At 45.0% G+C, this 19,481-nt stretch overlaps 1 protein-coding gene across 1 annotated transcript in view; it reads right to left on the reverse strand.

The window, feature by feature from the left end:
* Positions 1 to 4,973: 4,973 nt before the first annotated feature.
* The window catches only part of SPPL3 (signal peptide peptidase like 3), a 119,500-nt gene continuing 104,992 nt past the window's right edge, over positions 4,974 to 19,481 (reverse strand). Inside the window, exons 7-11 of the mRNA XM_031948734.1 lie at positions 8,883 to 8,989; positions 8,391 to 8,554; positions 7,711 to 7,910; positions 6,672 to 6,781; positions 4,974 to 6,079 (exon numbers count right to left, since the gene is read on the reverse strand). Of these exons, the coding sequence (XP_031804594.1) occupies positions 6,008 to 6,079; positions 6,672 to 6,781; positions 7,711 to 7,910; positions 8,391 to 8,554; positions 8,883 to 8,989 (653 nt within the window). The 3' untranslated portion in view covers positions 4,974 to 6,007. The remainder of the gene's footprint in view (positions 6,080 to 6,671; positions 6,782 to 7,710; positions 7,911 to 8,390; positions 8,555 to 8,882; positions 8,990 to 19,481) is intronic.

Raw genomic sequence — 19,481 nt, forward strand, 5'->3', positions numbered from 1 at the left:
CGGGGTCACGAAGAGGTGGAAGGACTCAAACACAGTCCCCTGTCACAGGGAAGGGTCCTGGGAGCTGAGAGGGTATGTCAGAGGCTCATGTCTCCGCCACAAGGGTGCAGGAAGGTTTCCCTCTGCTCTCTCCCCAAGGTAGGAAGCTGGTGGTCCTGGGGCTGGCGCAGGAGGCTGGCAGGGGCCCTGGCTCAAGAGGCTCGGCTAGCACCGGGCCGTTGGGTGGACTTGCCAGGAAGGGACGGGCAGTTTGTTGGCCTAGGAGCCCAGGGACAGTGCCACGGGAGAAATGCTGGTAGTGCCCGCATGGTGCGGAGAACAGGACCATGGATGGACACAGGCAGGGCTTCCAGAGAGGCAGATTTCTTCCTCCCAATTCCACCCTAATTTAGATCAGTTGCTCCTGGTCTAACCCAGCACGAGCACGCCGACCTGTGCAATTCAGCCAAGAGCAGCCACTTTCCCTTTTGCACCGAACATCTTGGCTTCATTCAGGGCTACGACTCATGCATTGGTACCAAATCTCTCATTTGGGCAAGTGATGCTTAGTACCCATGGTCCCCCAAGGGCCTCTCGGTGGCTAAAGGAGAGCAGACCCTATGGGATGGCAGAATTTGGAGGAGCTTCCAGGTTGATCCTTACTCAGTTTCCTGAAGCAACCAGAGGCACCCACCGCTGGCTGTTGTGGGGACACCCCCATTACTTCTGGCCACTTTGGGTCCTAAGGAACCGTCTCAGGACCAGCTTTTTCCTTGGGAAAACTGCCTTCCCATCTCCTGCTTCTCACAGCAAGAATCCATGGCAATTCCCTAACTCCTAGCCCATGGAACCTCGTCCCCTGTTGTTCAGCCGTTTTGTCCTATCCGACTTCTTGACCCCATTTGGAGTTTCCTTAACAGATTCTGGAGGACTTGGCCATTTCCTTTCCAGCTCATTTCACACATGAGGAAATTGAGGCAAACAGCTTGCTCCGGTCACTTGAGTATGAAGAGGTGGGGCCAGCATTTGAACCCAGGTCCCCTGACTCAATCTCGCACTGCCCCCGGCCGCCTGAGTCGCTGAGGGACAGAGGCCAAACGGATTCGGATTCTACTTACCACGAGACCTGTGGAGCAAAGGCTGGAAGATGAGGCGAGGGGCTCTTGGAAAAGTCCAGCAGAAAATTGGCCGAGTATACAGTAGGTGGTGAATGTTTACCAAATGAATGCAGAGAGAAGGTTCCCTCAAGTTTTAAAAACATACCTGCACTTACTTTCCAGATCTGTTTGGTGCCAAGAAAAAGCCCATGGGTGTGGTGCCCAAACTTAAGGGCCATTGTTCTCCGTGTGATTAACGGCTCTGTTGACACAACGGGAGGAGGGGGCAGAGGTCTGGGGTGGAATACAGTTGGCACATGGGCCGTATCTCAAGTCTCCATATGGACTGGAAGGCTTCCTGAGGAGGTTCCTCCGCCTTAGATACTCACTATGGCAAAATGTGACCTTTTTTATAGGCAGACAGAACGTATGGACGGGATCGGGCAGAAATTACAGGCAAGATTTGTCTCAGCAACAGCTCAGCATATGGCATTTGAACAGTGTCACATACACTGATAATTAACAAAGCTTGGACAAATGGGGACCTCCCCGCCCCCCGCAAATAACCAAACCCTCCAAGGCTTTTGTAAACTCTAGACCTCTTTCCTCCTCCTCCCTAGGGAAGGTGAAGTCTCGGTGTGGGGTTGGCCATGCTGCCGAGAGGATGCTGGGTCAGGTCAGAGGAGGCCGGAGCGGCCGCCTCAGGTCTCTTCTCCATCTTGGACAAAAATCAATGAATCATTTTTCTTTCTTTAGTCAAACCGAACTCACCGGTTCTGCCAAGGGAAGGCGAACACTCCTTCTTCAGCTGGCCTGCTGCAAAGGCCTGGGGTCCAAATCTCTCCCAACCAGGTCCTGCTGGGAGTCAGCCCGGCTGTGAGCAAAGCAGAGCGCAGTAGCCGCAACAAGAGTATTCAATCATCCTGTCCTTCATTAACTCCAAATGAGGAAGGGGAGAGTTAATTTGAAGAAGGGGAAATTTGAACCTGCTCACATATGGAAGGGCACTGACTCTTACGCACCGATGCTCCCCATGTTCCTGCCTGGCGGCCACAGCTCAACTATCAGACACCTAAAAGGAAAGAAAGAGCAAAATGCCAAGTCCGCCCTGTAATGGTTAATATTTGGGGCTTAAATGTTGGACTCCCACTTAAAATACATCCATGACAGGTGCTCAGCAAGGGCCGATCGTATCTGAGGACTCAAGGATATTATGGGCCTGGAGTCTAACAAATCACCTCCAAAAGTCTATTTGAAGAAAAGAGAGGAGGTGGTGGATGATGCTGAATTACTGAGCTAGACACCAGCTCCCTGTGCAGCATGGGAGGACACAGAGCCGGGAGTTTGGTGAGAACCGAGAGCGAGCCACTTGTGAAGCTTGTGGCCCGAGGTACGTGCAGGCACCTTGTTTAAAAAGCTTCCTATAATCTTTTTATCCTTCGAAAGCCCAATGAGGACCCGATTCTTATAAGAAGGAGGAAGTGAATGCTGAGATGGAAAATATGGGAAGCGGAAGAGGAAATAGCTTGGCTTGAAGAGAGGAACAAAGCTGGGAATGTGAGCCTAGATTTGGGGGGAACAAGTTTCAAATGGTTCAAAGATGACATAGGATACCCTGGTCTAAAATTCTTCAAGGGGAAGTCAGTCCAGGAAGGATGGAAATTGAAATTTCAAAGAGAAAATTCTGAAGGGAGAAAATGAGAGCTGCTGAAGGAGACAGATGTGCCCAATCAGAAAAGTTGCTGCGCCAGGGGATGGGATGGGCTTGACTTCTGACCCTCCACGGAAGGAGATCTTGGCTGACTGCGGTGCTGGGGACCTTCTCGGTCTTCTCCATATCCCCCAGTAGATCCTTGCTCCTCAGCTCTTTGGTCTTCCTCCACGCTCCTGTCTCCTCCCCGGTGCACCTGTATCTCTGTCACCGAGCATAATGACTATATGGAGAATGTGGATGATTCCTAGTGCTTTTAAATTGTATTGGGAGGAAAGATCATGGAATAGACAGGATTTTTTGCTTATTTTTTGTGAATGAAATACTATTTGGATAAATAACTGAATAAAGAATTGGATGACTACCAGAGGGGGAGGGGGGTGGCTAATGCAATAGATAACAAAATCTGGATTTAAAAAGATCTAGGCAGGCCACATCAATGGGCTGAAATGAAGGTTAAGGTCTTAGGCTAGACCTGATGGCGGAGGCCCCGTTAGATCTAGGGGTGTGAGGTGCGAGGGCAGGCAGGAAGGCCTGAGATCACCTTGGGATGCAACTCTGAATCTGTGCCCTTTGAGGAATGGTTGAAGAAAGTGGATTTTGGCCTGAGAACCATCCGGATGGTGGCCAAGTCACTGTTCACTACTGTCCTCCAGTCTCCGGCGGGCCGTGGGAGGTCCCGACCGACAGAGCTTCCCCCGCAGCGTGGGCCGCCTCTCGCTGGAGGCCTCGAAGGCCGGCTACTTGCAGCCCGGGCCGGACGGGCTGGTGTCCGAGGGCACGAGTGCAGCATGACAGATGGCCAAAGGCCCAATGCCATCTGTTTCCATTCAACACTGGAATAATCCTCAGGATTAGGGCAGCAAGATCATCGATGTGGAAGTTTACTCCTGGGCTGGCGTTTCACGGTGTGTAGAGACAAAAGCCCAGATGGATTCAGGGACTTGTCCATCAACACATTGGTGGGAAAATGACAGAGCCAGGATTTGAGCCTGCCCTCTTTCCACACCTATTTAAAGCCAATAGAAAAATGTGGGAGGATCATGTTCTAGAGTCTAAGCAGTTCTAATGACAGATACTATTTAGAACCCACTCTGAAATGCAGAAGAGCTGGAGGGAGGTGCCTCTGGGAAGACACCTAAGCCATCCCTGCTAGCCTCCCTCATCTAGCGGAACAAAATGGCCAATGAACGGTGCAACATCTAAGAGACAAATGTTTCCATCTGCTTCGGGTCCCTAGAAACTACACAATTCCCTAAATTTCTAAGTAATGAGCATGTCTTCTCTGTAGAAATCACCTGATTACCTGGAACATGTAGAAAAAGGGAATGTCTCTAAGTGGTGAGAGGGGAGTGCCCTTTGGGGGTGTCTATTGGTGGGGAGCTTCAGTTCTGTGGAAAAGAGCCGAGGTTGGAGACCTTTCAGACCAAGCTGAATAAGCCGAGGCACAAAGAGCCTGCCTGTGGAGACAGAGCACACGGGAAAAAAGTTTTGTTTGTAAAATTCAGCAGGATTTGCGGAAGAAAACACAGCCCCATGAGCCTTATGAAGCCTTGGCCACATCCTGGAGCCCCATTCAGTCTGAGTTACATCAAAGGCTACTTAGAGTAATGGAAAAATAATTCGTGCCATAGACACGGAAGGATCTAAGAAGGAGCTGGGTCAAACAGCTGGGAGAAAAACCAGGCTCTCCCGGGTCCCGTGCCCTGCTTGCCTGCTGATCTTTGTGAGCAGTTCCACAAACAGTGGGCGACAGCAGCTATCAGGGCCTAAAGCTACCCAGGACAAGTGCTGGCCATATGGTCAGCCTGGCCAGAACCTGGCCCTCCACTTTCTCGAATTCCTGGGATCCAGAGCTTCTCTGAGGATTTGCTCACTTTAAATGCCCAGCCCCTATGTCTACACAGTGTCGAAGGGCAACTCACTAGCTCTGGTTTAGACAACAAGAAGTCATGAAAATAATGTACCCAGAATCACTCAGAAAAGTCCACATTTTAACTGAGTCCCAGGGACAAAGCTGCCATAGCAGGGAAACTTGGACCAGGGTCACAATAGCAAAAGACAGGTTTTTGTTTTGTTTTTGTTTTGTTTTTCCTTTTTTTCTTTTCTTTTCTTTTCTTTTTTTTAAGGAGGGCATGGAAAATACAGAATATTAATGAAACAAAATGCCAAAAATACAAAAAAAATAGAAAATAGAAAAAATGTATTTACACGTGGTACATCACTTGATCAGAAAGCACAAAGATTTCTGCTGCTATGATACATGCATTGGTTTAGGAAGAGACGGCTAAAAAACAGGAGAGGTCAGGGAGGGGCCTGTGAAAAGGAAAACAAGAAGGGCCCCGAGGGGCCCAGACGGCTGCTTCCCTAGTTGCCGAGGGCATGGAGGCCACCCCTTGCTCCAGGGCCGAGGGATTCGAGGCCGGCCCCGGGCTGGGGAAGGCTGTCCCACACTCCAGGTCACGGCGAGGCGAACGCACCTGACAGCTCGCGGCTCGAGCACAGCAGAGCTTCCTCTCGGTTCATATATATATATATATATGTGTGTGTGTGTGTGTGTATATATATATATACATACATATACATATATATATACACACACACACACACACACACATATAGAGAGAGCTATGTGTGTGCGCACACGCGCGCATGTACATGTATAAAAACCGTGCCCTTGTTCACTGCCAACACGACATCTGGGTGGAAATGGAATTCATTACAACAAATTCTTATATTTATACTGTAAGAAGTCACTCCATGTGTGTCTGTGGATTTAATGAGTCATCGAACACCACAGAAAAGGTTTAATCAATCCAAAAAAGATTCTTGTGACAGAACTTCTGTCTCAGTCTCTGAAAGGAAGCCCCTATGGGAACCCTGTCCCAAAGGGTACGAGGCTCCCCTGAAGTCCAGGTCCACGGCTCCTGGACGGCTCCTTGCCACTGTCCAGGCCCCGCCTGGCCCACTAAGGGGACAGTTGGGTAGGTCCATAAAAACAGAGAAGGGGAGGCCGGAACCTTCTCCAACTGGCTCCAATTCCACAAGCGCACGAGGAAGGAACCCAAGGGGGGGGTCTCTGAAGCCTCAGCCCCCTTTTCAATGCAAAGTCAGGTCAGACTAGCACTCCCGGCCAGGACCACTCTGGGAAGGAACAAAACCACCACCGAGTCAAGGGAAAAGGACCACAGCAGAGTCTGGTCACTTTCTGGCTGCTCCATCATACTTCCAGGAACCGTGAGCTGCTGGCCTTGGAGTGGAAAGGTTCCGACCACATGCGGCGCAGGTCACCCTAGAAGAGGAGGAGACTGTGCGTCATTACGGGGCCATGAAGCTCATCGTCTCACTGTTTCTTTCTGGTTCTAGATCTAGGCTGTCAAATTATTTTTGGAAAGAATCCAGTGGTTGGCACACACATTTTGCTCCCTATAAAGTCACCTGTGACTGCAGAAATGCTTCATTTAAAGACCCATTCTTAGGTCCTCCCAAGCCCAACTTACAAAGTACAACCAGGTGGATATTCAGCAAAGTCTCCCGGTCAGGCCTCTCCCCCCTCGGCTTATGCAGACACTCCAACAATACAGATTTCACCCCATTCCTGAGATTCAGAGTTTCAAATGAATATCTGAAAACTCTAGATTCACCCCATTAATACTTTGAGCTTGATGATGGGTTCCTTCTTTTAAGTGAAGGCCCAAAGAGTCTCCATCGACAGTTCCTCTGATGGGACCCACCCGATCACCAGGGGGAGCCTGCCCTGGTGGAAGCTGCCCCTTGGGCTTCTGCCGTGGCAGCGAGGACGGGCACCTGTGGATGCCGGGTGGTCACTGTCACGAGCGAGAGGGCCCCCAACGAAGCCCCAGGGCCTGAGGGGGAGGTCTCACCTTTAAATAGGCCATTGTGAGGAGCGGCAACAAGGTGAAGGGTACCAGGTAGAGGAGGGCAGGCTGGGCCGCACGGTGAATCCGAGATGCCACTGTCGCCGTCAGCAGACCTATGGGAGGAGCAGAGACGTCAACATGGGCCCCTCTCAAAAGGCCAAATCTGGAGGAGTTCTGCTACTGGACTTCAGGGTGATCCTAAAATGTTGGGGTCTATCATGTGACCATCTTATTCAGCATGAGAGGTGAGAGGCTCAGCTTTAGGATAGTTTAGGATCCCAAAGATCCTGCCAGGCCCCAGGCCTGCTGAGCTCCACCCCCACGGCCCCCCATCCCTAGGGCCTTCTCATCTCCCCTTGGCTTTGGTCTTCCCAAGCAGGGTCAAAGCCCCAGTTTAAGTCCACACTAAGGCTCTGACCCGGTCCGGGTGCCACAGGGCTCGAGCTGATATCTGGTCCTTCTTCTTTCATTGAACACATGAGCAAAACAAGGCCCAGGGGGCCGAGGGAGTGGGTGTTGGGGGAGCTTTGGCCCCTGCCCTGACTCCCAAGCCTCCACTTCCTCCTCTGTAATAAGGAGATAACTTCTGAGGTTTCCCTTCTAAAGTGAGCTGTGCCCCCTCATTTTCAGCCTTCCTTGGGAGGACTTAGGGAAGGGCAGAGCAAGACCCCCAGGGTGCCCACAGAGGCTCCCCCGCAGCGCTCCAGGGCTGCCCTCCCTGAGGCCGCGGCACGAGGCGTCCATAGTCAGCACTAGGCCTCGGACAACCTCCCATCAACCAGCTGACTGTGATCATGCCAAGCAAACTTCCAGAAAGACTTGGGCAGTCTGTGGCCAGCCCTGGAATGGCCCTTAGGAGGATTTCAGCCAGGCCCCCCCCCCAGAGGTTGCTCCCGGGCTCAGCTCCCCGCAGGATGGCTCTTGGCACTATACTCTCCAATGCAGAGTTGGGAGCCACAGTGTGGAGTTCCCGGATCAGGACGCACTCGACTGCCTGACCCCAGCGGGCAGAGCTGGCCTAGAGGCAGCCGCCGTCCCTTACCCACGAAGTATCCGATGAGAGTGCAGTGGAAGTAGGAGACCTTCTGCATGCGGCCTGAGATGTTGCCCGGCCCCGGCGCCCCACACGAGTCGCTGCTCGCCTGCTTCTTGTAGTTGTCATAGCGCAGCACAAAGCACAGCAGGAGGCCCGGCATCACGATATCGCCAATGCCCAGCATGGAGAAGTGGCTGCCCGTGGAGCTAGAGCAGACAGAGCTCCTGAGACGGGCCCACGGGGCTGGGACCCTGGCCCCCGCCTGCCCTCCCCTGGGGGCCAGGCTTCCGATCATCTCTTGGGGAAGGGGCCATTCTAGGATGGGACCTGCGGCTCAGCACCACAATCCCATGCTGGGCCCCGGTCCCCGTCACCCCCTGGGCCAGGCTATCCCACAGTGGCTGTGGGGGGAAAGCCCCCTTGGGGCTGCTGCAGGCTTAATACCCCTTGGGGACTCACTCATTTACCATCAAGGAGCTGGGGCTACTGTGAGTGTGTAAGTCAGTGTTCCTCATCTGGAGGCCTGAGATCAGGGCTCACGGGCAAATGAAGAAGATCCAAGTGAGAAACAACCCCTGAAGGATGACGTTTGCTCCCCCCCCCCCACTTTGATGACTTCATCTGTGTCTCTGCCATCAGCATAGATGGCACACAAGCTGCCAAGAGCACAAGCTCAGCCTTCTTACCTTGGAAAGACCAATTTTCCAGGAAGAGACAATCGAGGAACGTCTCGGCCCACGTTTGGTCCCAGGTGAAGCTTCCGGGAGAGGACATCCAGGGGGTTGTCGGCCGGCTGGGTGGCCACCTTGACCATGACGTTGCTATTAAAGATGTAGGCGGAGAAAAAGACCTGGAAAACAGAGATGGACTTTCCTGTAGAAACCAAGAGTACAGGAAGGTCTTCACTTTTCCCCTTCTTTCCCACTAAGAACAACTTATTAGTGTTCTGAGGGATCCACATTTTTTCCACTGTAAAAATGTGTCCTGTCAAAGGCCATTAATTGGTTCATGAAAATAGGATTTTTGGTGAAACCCAATATAGGAAACAACTTATTCCATGTCAAGTCAGAGTTCAGTGGGGACTGGAGGCTTGTGCGGGCTTGAGGGCACAAAAGTAGATTGCTCTCCGCCTGCAAACATGGGGGACAGCAGATGCTTTCAGAACAAGGGACACTTACCCAGAAGACATCATAGATGAGAAGGCCCGAAAGGAGCAAACAGGACACCTTGAGGCTTGGCAGGCGGACGAAGGCGATCATGGCCACGCAGAGGCCCATGGCCAGAGCTGAAAGAGAACCAGGGTCAGTGAGTGCCTGGGCAGTGGTGGGCGGCACCCCAGGAGACGGCACAGATGGCTGGCTGAGGCTGGGGGGCCTGCCTCAAAAGGTTTCTCCAAGGTCTCAGTCACTGACTGGACCTTTTTTTCCTTAGCAACTATCTGTCTTTGCTCAAACCCTTTTCTAGTTGTCAAGTCCAATGGAAACTCAAGCACCACAAGTTACCGTGACTCGCCCTGCTCTATGCTGATGTCACTGATATTTGCAGAAATGAAAATTCCCATTAAATGTGAGCTCTCCATGGCCTACTAGTCTAGGTACAAGGAGAACTTGGACAGAAACTTTCCAGGATATGGAATCTGAACAAGAAAAAGAGAGTTTCTTATAGTTCAGTCCTTTCAGACTCTTCATGAGCCCATTTGGGGCTTTCTTGGCAGAAAATACTAAAATGATCTGCTGTGTCCTTCTCCAGCTCATTTTCCAGATGAGGAAACTGAGGCACACAGGGTCCAGTGACCTGCTCGGGTCACCCAGCTAGGTGGTGTCAGGCACAGTGCTTTGTGCACCACAGAATCCCCTTATCATTCCATAGATCCAAGTATTTCAATACAGCTATCTCAAAGATTCCTCTACCCACAATCACCAGGAGAAAATCTCAATTCAATTCATGCAGACCTGGTTAAGAGCTTTCTTAGCTGGACTATAAACACAACCAGAATTTTCTTTTAAATCACATAAATAGCGTTTGAGAAATACAGAGCTAAGTGATCACATGTACCACACAGAAGGCTCTAAAAAAGTCATCTGCTTTAAGTAGCAGAGGCAGCAAAAGCCAAGGAAGGAACAAAGGGCCAGATGCAGAAGGCAGCTAATAAGGAAGAGGATGGCGGGAAGTCAGGACACCAGGCAGCTGATGCATATGTGAAGAGGAAGGTGAGGACTGAGGGGCAGAGGGGATCTATAGATCAAAGGCCCAAATGGCACAAGGTAAGGATCCCCCTCTCACCCTGGCTGAGAAGGGTCTCAACCCCCTCACTCTCTTTCTCTTTGCCCTTCATCATTGTTACCCCAGAAGAGAAGCTCCTCGAAGGCCTGTCTCTTCTGACAGTGCTTAGCACACTGACTTGTCCTATAAGATTCCAGGAGCCAAAGAGGAGAAGGTGGAAGTCACACGGCCACAGCTGCACTTCCCAACGTGGCCCAGAGTGCTAGGGGCAGACCTGTTGCTCTTCTCGGGGACTGTGCACAATAGGAGGCAGTACTGATAGGGACCAGCCTTCCAGACCAGGCATTTTTTGTCCATTTCTAACTCGGCGCCAGGACGTCATAATCATAACCTGACTTCTACCTGGATAACCACAACTGCCTCTTCATCAGAGTTCCTTGAGGCTGCTGCCTTTCTCCAGGAGAACTTCAGCATTTCTGCTAAAGTGGACCAACGCTGAGATCACATGACCTCTTCTCCAAGGCATACTGTCTCCCCAATTTGTTAGGGACCCAGTGCAAAATAAAGAACCACAGAGGCCCTGCAAAAACGGACCCAGAGGTTACCTCATCCAATCTGCACCTGACGAAAAACTCCCTCTTGAAACATCCCTGATAGGATTCAAATTCTGTTTGGAGAGCCCCATTAAACAGGAAAATGCCCATGTCCAAAGGCAGCCTACTTCAATGCATATTATTTCAACAATAATTCATTATGCACCTATGAATAAAAAACTGTTTTGGGGCAGGGGATACAAAGATGCAAATGAAAGCAGTGAGTCCCTTGAAGGAGAGAATGTCTATACTCTGCTCTGGAGAGAACACGAGTAGCTTTCTATGATGTGGAACTACTTGATTTAAACTCTGGCATGGATATCTTGCTGGTGAATATAATTATTATCCTCTTCACAAATTCATATTTACACTCTGTACATTTTTTTTTCATGAAGATATCTTAGAATTTAAGATTCAAAATTTCGGGAATATGTAACAAGGAAGCAGGCAAAGGGCGTTTGGGAATTATATATCTTTTAAGGAAGTACTTCTCTTTTCAAGTTGGCTTCAAATGGGCTTTCATCTTTTACTCCTGTGCCCGCTATTCTGGGTCCACACATACAATCTGGGGAATGTACAGAGTCTGCCTGCCACTGTTTCTTGAGTCACAAAGAAAAGTTGGGGAGGTATTATTATCCAGGGAATGTGACTGATACCAATTCCTGCATCTCATCAGAAATAGCCTGAATTCCAACTCAAAAAACATCTCTTGCTCCTCTGAACTTCTAAAGAATTCATCATTGTTAATTTTTAATATCATAATAACATGATGATGATAATAACATGATGAATGCCTCATCATTTGGTAGACTGCCTCCCTGTGTGTGTAAGATGTAAATTCGTGTGTGTAAATTCGCTTAGAGCAAAATACCTAGCACAAGATTTGTAGGTATGTTAAAGGATATAAACCTCAGAGAATGAGGACAATCTCTCATTCTAGAGGAAACAGAGAAAGAAAAGAAATGAGGGGGAGAAGGAAGGAAGGGGACCTGTCATCTTTCAAACAAGAATCCTTTTTGCTTTACTGTGATGTATATTTATTCTAGAGCTAATAAGTTCTGTTTAAAATACACACACACACACACAGACACACACCTTATTATATTTACCATGCAGAATCTGGAATTTAGGGAAGAGAAAAATTTTATATAATTTGAAACTTAAAACTTTAGTACAGAACATGTGTTACACTGTAGCCCCTACTGGCAACATCTGATTACTGCAGCCTTACCTTCTCAGATACTAAATGTTAGCTGAGGCTCTCTGGGGCCTGGTTTTTTCTCAGTAGTATTTTATTTTTCCAAATACATGCAAAGATAGTTTTTAACATTCATTTTTGTAAGATTTTGTATTCAAAACTTTTCTCCTCTCGCTTCCCTCCTCCCGAAGACAGCAAGCAATTGATACAGTTTAGACATGGCTTTAAGAGACTTTAAGTGTGGGGCCTCCTCCTGGTGGAAGTGAGGGACTCCCGAGGCACACGAGGACATTTTGAGGACATGCTAATGTGGGAATCTGTCTTGTGTAACTACATGTTGTCACTGGGTGGAAAGTGGGAGAGAGCAAATTTTAGTTGATTAAAAAATTTTATTTGGTTAAACTGGACTGCTGTTTAAAACATTTCTCCATTTTTTGTTGTGGTTCTGGTTTGTGATCCCACTTGGGATTTTCTTGGCAAAGATACTTGGTGGTTTGCCATTTCCTTCTCCAGCTACTTTTACAGATGAAAAAACTGAGGCAGACAGAGGTTATTAAGTGATTTGCCTGAATCTGAACTCAGAAAACAAGTCATCCTATTTCCAGGCCTGGTGCTCTACTCACTGTACCACCTGCTTGCCATAGTTTACCCTCTGGCACTTTTTACTGTGAATGCATGTTCCATAGGTAACAAACTTTCTTTCATCTTAAGTTTTTTCCTTTCACACTTATCTTGTTTGCTGGCTCATGGAGAACTTTTCTCCTCACAGACAGCTTCCTGGCCTCCTTTCCCAGTCCTGGTTGCATGCCTGTGCACTCCCATAAATTTATCAGTTGAGGGAGAAGAGTTGGAATAACCCATTTCTATTTCCAGGTGTTCCCCCCATGTCACTGCTTGGTAACTTCTCTATCACCCAAACCAGATTCTTGCAGCTGGAGTTTACAAACCTCTAGGACATCCCTCCCTGTTTTCTTCAGTAAATTCAGTTCCTAGTTAATTCTTTTTCTCCTCAGCTCCCACATCCAGACTGAGACCTCAGCCTTTCCATCAACATTCCCTCAAACAGCCTCGCTTCACCATTCCTACTCCTATGCCCCATCTGTACTCTTATTATCACCTCTTCTCTGCTGGAAGATTTTCATCTTCCTGATCTCCCAAAGTCCCTTCTCTCATCACAATTTGTTGTCATTCCATTTCTCCCTCTGCCCTTGGACCCCCTTTTCTTCTTTTGCATTCAATGATTATTATTGTTATTTGATTATATTATCTTAGCCAGCCCTCACTTCTCTAATTTTCACACTGGGAAGCTTGAAGGGATGTCCTGTAGACATGTCTCAAACAGAACACCTCTCACCCCCAGGCCTTTCTGACCACATCACCCTTCCCTACTCAACAAAGGCCAGGGGCTCCAGGGCCAAACAGAATGATCTATCACCTGTCCCTTCTGGCTTTTGCCGGCTTCTTCCCTCCCTTGTCATCTGGGGACACCAGCCTCCTTCCATCCTTCACAATTCCCTGTTTGTAACACATTGTAGTCTCTTCACACCTACTACTGTGCTCCCTTTCCATTGGTCTCTGTGGAATAACAATAATCAACACTATTGGAGAAGTGGAATCATATGAACATTAAGAGATTTTAAACAACCCAAAGATAGGAGGAAGCAGCAGCTAGAAGGCTGACATCTGCCCAGGAAGGACAAAGATGGATGTCCCAAAAGTCTGAATGCAATCTTTCAAAAATGTTTAATGTCCCCATCATTTTCTGCTCTGTGTAGCTCAGATTTTTGAACTTTCTAAAAACTTTTTATCAGTGGCTGTATAGCAAGTAAAAGGACTGCATTTGTAATTCAAGCCATAAGATCATTCAAAGAATGAAGTTCTGATGCATCTATACAGTTTGGTTGGGATCCCTCCAGAAAATGTCTAATGGAAAAAGATTGGGTGATGCAGGTAGCTGAGCAAGGGGACACTCCCACTGAGCCATCACTAGAGGCCTATAGGCCAAATGCCCAGTGATGTCCAACTCAAATCCCTCCTTTCTCATACTGACTATAAGAATCTTAAATTAATTTTATGTTCTATTGTATTTTTATTTATTTAGTCAGACATTTCCCAATTATACCCTCTGGTCTAGGCAACAGGCATGTTTTACCCACTAAGTTTTGGAGTGGAGGGGAGGGATTTTGGACCTTATTATCTCAAACCTGTGGAATATTTTGCTCCTTTAGTTACTCTGAGAATTGATCCCTTAACGTTTGAAAATGTCCAACATAGAGAATTTCTGACTAGAGCTGGTGTGGTCCATTTGCTGCCATTGTCATTGTACATCGGTAAGCATGCTTGGTGCGACTGTGAAAAAGTCTAAATTGGTTGTGGTTCTGTTCTCCCTGGTACAAAGAGATGCTTATAAACATGTGTACAGCATTTCCTTATGGCTTCCTCTCATCCTCCAAAGTTTACCCTTTAGTGTCCTTAGGAACGTTTTGCTTACTTGAGTAAGATATTTACAATAAGTTTACATTTAAAATGAGTTATTCCCTTGGCTACTCACACCTTCCATTTGGCAAGGAAGCTCAGGTGTCTAATGATGACAGAGAATGTCTTTAGTTTCTTTTGGTCTCATTATGGCAACTGATTTACATTGGCTAACTTCTGGATGAAATATTGTAATTGTTTTTAAGTGTCTTTTCCTCCATTCATTTGCCATATTGGGAGTATCAGTAACTTTTAAATAGCTCAGATTGGTTCTGGAAAGTAATTTGGAATTATGCTAAGAGGTGATTAATATGTGATCCAGAGATCCCACTGTTAGGCATTAATCTGACGGAGGCCAAAAACCAAGATCCCATTATACATCAATATAGTTATGTTAGGATTTTTTTTAAGTAGCAAAGAATTGTAAATGAAATAGATGTACCTGGATAGGGAATAGAAAACCTATTATGAGAGATGAATGTAAAAGAAAATGACTGTCCAACAGCAAAACTACAGTATAATGATCATCAACTGTGAATACAACAGTTTAAAATAATCCCAAAGGACTCCTGATGAAAAATGTTCTCCACCTTCAGAGAAAGAACAATGGCATCTGAATACAGATTGAGGCAGACTCTTTTTTACTTTTTGTATCTTTTTGGTGTTTTCCCCATTCTTTGGGTAGGTTATCTTCTTTCACAATGAGACTAATATGGTAATATGTTTTGTTTTGCACAACTGAACATGTGTAACCAATATTAAACTGTTTATTGTCTCCAGGGAGGGAAGAGGTGAAGAAGGGAAAGAGAAAATCTGCAATTCAAAATTAAAAAAAAAAAAAAACAAAACTAAATGTTAAAAATTGTCTATATATATGTTAAGTGGGGAAAAATATTTTAAAAACCATTATGCTGTATGACTGAAGAATTTGAAGAAGCACTGAAATATTTATATAAAACTGATGAATGAAATAAACTGGGAAAACAACATCCATGTTTAAATGGAAAAAACCAAAACACACAAAATAGAATCCGGTGAAATTATAACAACTGTATCTATTAGAACTCTCTCATTATTAGAGTAGTTAGAAGGATTTTATAGATAGAAGGCATAAGTATGAGATGAATACTAAGGTATAAAAAATAAAGTGAGCAAGGAATCTACTGGGGAAAAGGGAAAGAAAGGGAGAATAGGGTAAATTATCTCACATAGAAGTGCTGAGAAAAAAGTTTTTACAATTGGGGGGGGGGGGGAAGTGAGAGGGAGGAGTACTCTTTAGAATTAGTTCAAAAAAGGGAATAACATATACTTCAATTAACATACACACAACACACACCCTGGGGGAAGAAGGGACAGGATGAAAGGAGAGATAATATTGTAAAAAGGGGGACTAGGATGGAAGGAAATGTCGTTTTCTATAATAATTTTGAAAAAGATATTGAAGCAAGTTTCTCTGACAAAAGCCTCATTTCTCAAACATTTAGAGAACCTAGTTAAGTTTATAAAAGAGCCATTCCCCAACTGATAAATGATCAAAAAATATGAAGTCAGTTTTCAGACGAAGTAATCACAGATATCTATAGCCATATGAAAAAATGCTCTTACCTACTGATTGGAGAAATGCAAATCAAAACAATTCTAAGGTACTACACCTCATATCTATTATATTGGCTAACAGAAAAGAAAACAAAAATAAAAAATGGTGGAGAGGATGTGGGAAAAACGAGACATCAATGGCCTGTTAGCAGAGCTGTGAATGGATTCAGAGCAATTTGGAACTATGCCCAAAGGGCTATACAACTCCATACCATCTGACCAAGCAATACTATTAGTAGGTCTGTATCCCAAAAATGATTTAAAAAAAAAAAAAAAAAAAAAAAAAGGAAAAGGAGATAGACATACAAAAATATTTATAGCAATTCTCTTCTGGAGTTTGTTCAATAATTGGGGAATGGCTGAACTAACTGTGGTATATGATTGATATGGAATACTACAGCTATAAGAAATATTGAACAGGATGCTGCTCTTAGAAACACCTGCAAGGATTTCCATAAACTGGTGCAAAGTGAAATGTACTACATAGTAAGTACAAATGTAATATGTATAGCAATGCTGTGGGATGACCATTGGTAAATGATTTAGCTCTGATCCAAAGAACCCTGAAGGACTTAGGATGAAAAATGCTACCCATCCCCAGAGAAAGAACTTGACAGTGACTGTGTTTTTACAGCCCCTTCAAAATTGACCATGTGCATCTTTTGTCACCCTTTCCATTAGTTTGTTGGATAAGAAGTGAAAATGGAAGATTTGCAGACTCTTCTTTTTTATACACATATAATCTACGAGTGTAGGAAAATAAAAACCACAGTCCATAGCCAAAGATGCATTTATAAAAGAAAAGATACAATCAAATGCCAATTTTATGCAAAAACAGGCCTTACCAAAGTGATTCAGGTCAAGAAAAGGGGCCTTGGAACATTCCTCACAAAGAAAGCCAAACTCAATTAAGGATGAGCCAGAGTCAAAAAGTTATTGAACTGTGCATACCTTTGACCCAGCAGTGTCACTACTGGGCTTATAGCCCAAAGAAATCTTAAAAGAAGGGAAAGGGACCTATATGTGCAAGAATGTTTGTGGCAGGTCTCTTTGTAGTGGCCAGAAACTGGAAACTGAGTAGATGCCCATCAACTGGAGAATGGCTGAATAAATTGTGGTACATGAATATTATGGAATATTATTGTTCTGTAAGAAATAAATGACCAGCAGGAAGATTTCAGAAAGGCCTGGAGAGACTTACATGAACTGATGCTGAGTAAAATGAGCAGGACCAGGAGATCATTATATACTTCAACAACAATACTATATGATGATCAATTCTGATGGACATGGCCATCTTCAGCAATGAGATGAACCAAATAAGCTCCACAAGAGCAGTAATGAATTGAACCAGTTACACCCAGCGAAAGAACTCTGGGAGATGACTATGAACCATTACATAGAATTCCCAATCCCTATATTTTTGTCTGCCTGCATTTTTGATTTCCTTCACAGGCTAATTGTACATTATTTCAAACTCCGATTCTTTTTGTACAGCAAAATAACTGTTAGGACATGAATGCTTATATTGTATTTAATTTACTTAAGATGTATGTATTGGTCAACCTGCCATCAGGACGAGGGGATGAGGGGAAAAATTGGAACAAAAGATTTGGCAATTGTCAATGCCATAAAAGTACAGATGCATATAAAAAGCTATTAAAAAAAAAAAAAAAAAAAAAAGGATGAGCCAGGATTTGAGCAGGAGAGAGTAGTGGACTCACAAGATAGTGGGTAGAGAAGTAGAAAGTGTATGTGTCAGACTTTTGACAAATCAGTTGTCAGTAAGCAAGGGATATATACTGGGAGAAAGGGAAAAGGAAACATAGAATAGGATAAATTATCTCACACAAAAGTGGTAAGAAAAAGATTTTACAATTGAGGAAAAGAAGGGGGAGAGAAAGGGGAGTGGGTGAACCTTATTCTAATCAGAATTGGTTCAAAGAGGGAATAACATATACACCCAATTGGGTATAGATACTAGGAGGTCCATTTGGTCCAGAGCTCCATGTCAAATCCCACTTCTGACACCAATTAATGTCATTTGGACTAGAACCAGCATCTAACTTGTGGGTGACCAGAAATGAAACAGAATGGTCTAGAGACAGGAGAGTTAGAATACAAACAGAAGTTTGTTTAATTTTAGAGTGAAGAAAAAGATTCCTACAGGGGAAGACCAACTCCTAAGGGAACAAGGATTGGGAAGTTGTGATGGATAGTCCTGGGGGGAAAGGAAAGCTAACTCTCTCATGAATATCTGATACTGGTCCAAGGTGTCAGAGGGTGACATCATCCTGAATGCAAAGGATTATTGTTATGCCAGCTTAGGACAAAGCCTGTTAGCTGGGTCTTAGTTCTAGGAAACAGGGTATCTCCGAAATATTTTGACAAATCTAACAATCCTGAGACACAGGTGCTGTTATTGTACCTGTTTTACAGATGAGGAAACAGAGAGGAAAAAAAGGTCAAGTGACTTGCAAGATCAAGCAACCACAAGTGCCTGAGGCAACATTTGAATTTATGTCTGACTTCCAATCGCCTCATGCTTCACTGTTTGTTGGCGGACCACCAGAGGCTCAACAAGAGTTTCAAACATCTGGCATATTTTATAAAGAATATTGCAGTATCTAAAAATATATCAAAAAGGGGACTAAGAATGACTTCTGGTAGCCAGAAACCATTTAAAATAATATGGATTCTGAGTCTCCTAACACCAATTCAATTGTCTTAACATATAGAAGGATTCTTTAGGTATTCTGAAAAAGTCAAGCTTATGTAATTTTTCTTTCATCAACTTATTCAGCATTTGTGTTTGTAGCATCAAAAATACCATGCACCTAAGGGGCTGAGTTAACTGGAACTATTCAATTCTCTCAGGAAGAAAAAAAGGAAAGAATTTTATCAAGTGACTTGATCAACAATGGAATTATTTTTTTATTTTTTTGCTAAGGCAATTGGGGTTAAGTAACTTGCCCAGGATCACATATCCAGGAAGTGTTAAGTGTCTGAGACCACATTTGAACTCAGGTCCTCCTGATTTCAGAGCTAGTGCTCTATCTACTGTACCACCTAGCTAACCCTAACACTGGAATAATTTTAAAATAATAATCTATACAAGTAAATGAAAAGAATTCCATGTACACATTTTCCACGCTCTCCCATTAAATCCTAACGTCTTTTTAACAGACAATAGGAATTTATCCTTTCACTCTAGTCTGTATACATGTGGGTATTATATGGAAGTTATTTTCCTTCTCCCTAAAATTCTTTTGGTATTTTCATTTAGCAAACTCCAGAAACAATCTTAAGTATTAAAAAGAGAAATCCAGGTGAGGAAAAAAAAAGACAAGGAAAAGCTAGCATTACAAAATGAAAATCATTTAAAAAATTTATACATTTATTTTCATTGTTTAAGCACATGATGGGCATTCAGGTCCTAAACTAAATGACCAAAGTGTATTTTTTCCCTTAATGATAATACAATATTACAGTGACAGAAACCTTAAAATAATTTTATATGTCATTAACTTCACATTTGGGGCCCTGAAATCAATTCAATCAACATTTATTAAACACTTATTCTCTGTCACAGTCCCCAAATTTCTCCTGCTCCCAATTCTCCCACTAGCCAACCTATATTTTAAAGTCACCTCAATATGTGGCCCCAGAATCTATCTTTGGGTGGGCCCTTC

Source organism: Sarcophilus harrisii, chromosome 1 (assembly GCF_902635505.1).
Source record: "Sarcophilus harrisii chromosome 1, mSarHar1.11, whole genome shotgun sequence".
In the NCBI taxonomy this organism is placed as follows: Eukaryota; Metazoa; Chordata; class Mammalia; order Dasyuromorphia; family Dasyuridae; genus Sarcophilus; species Sarcophilus harrisii.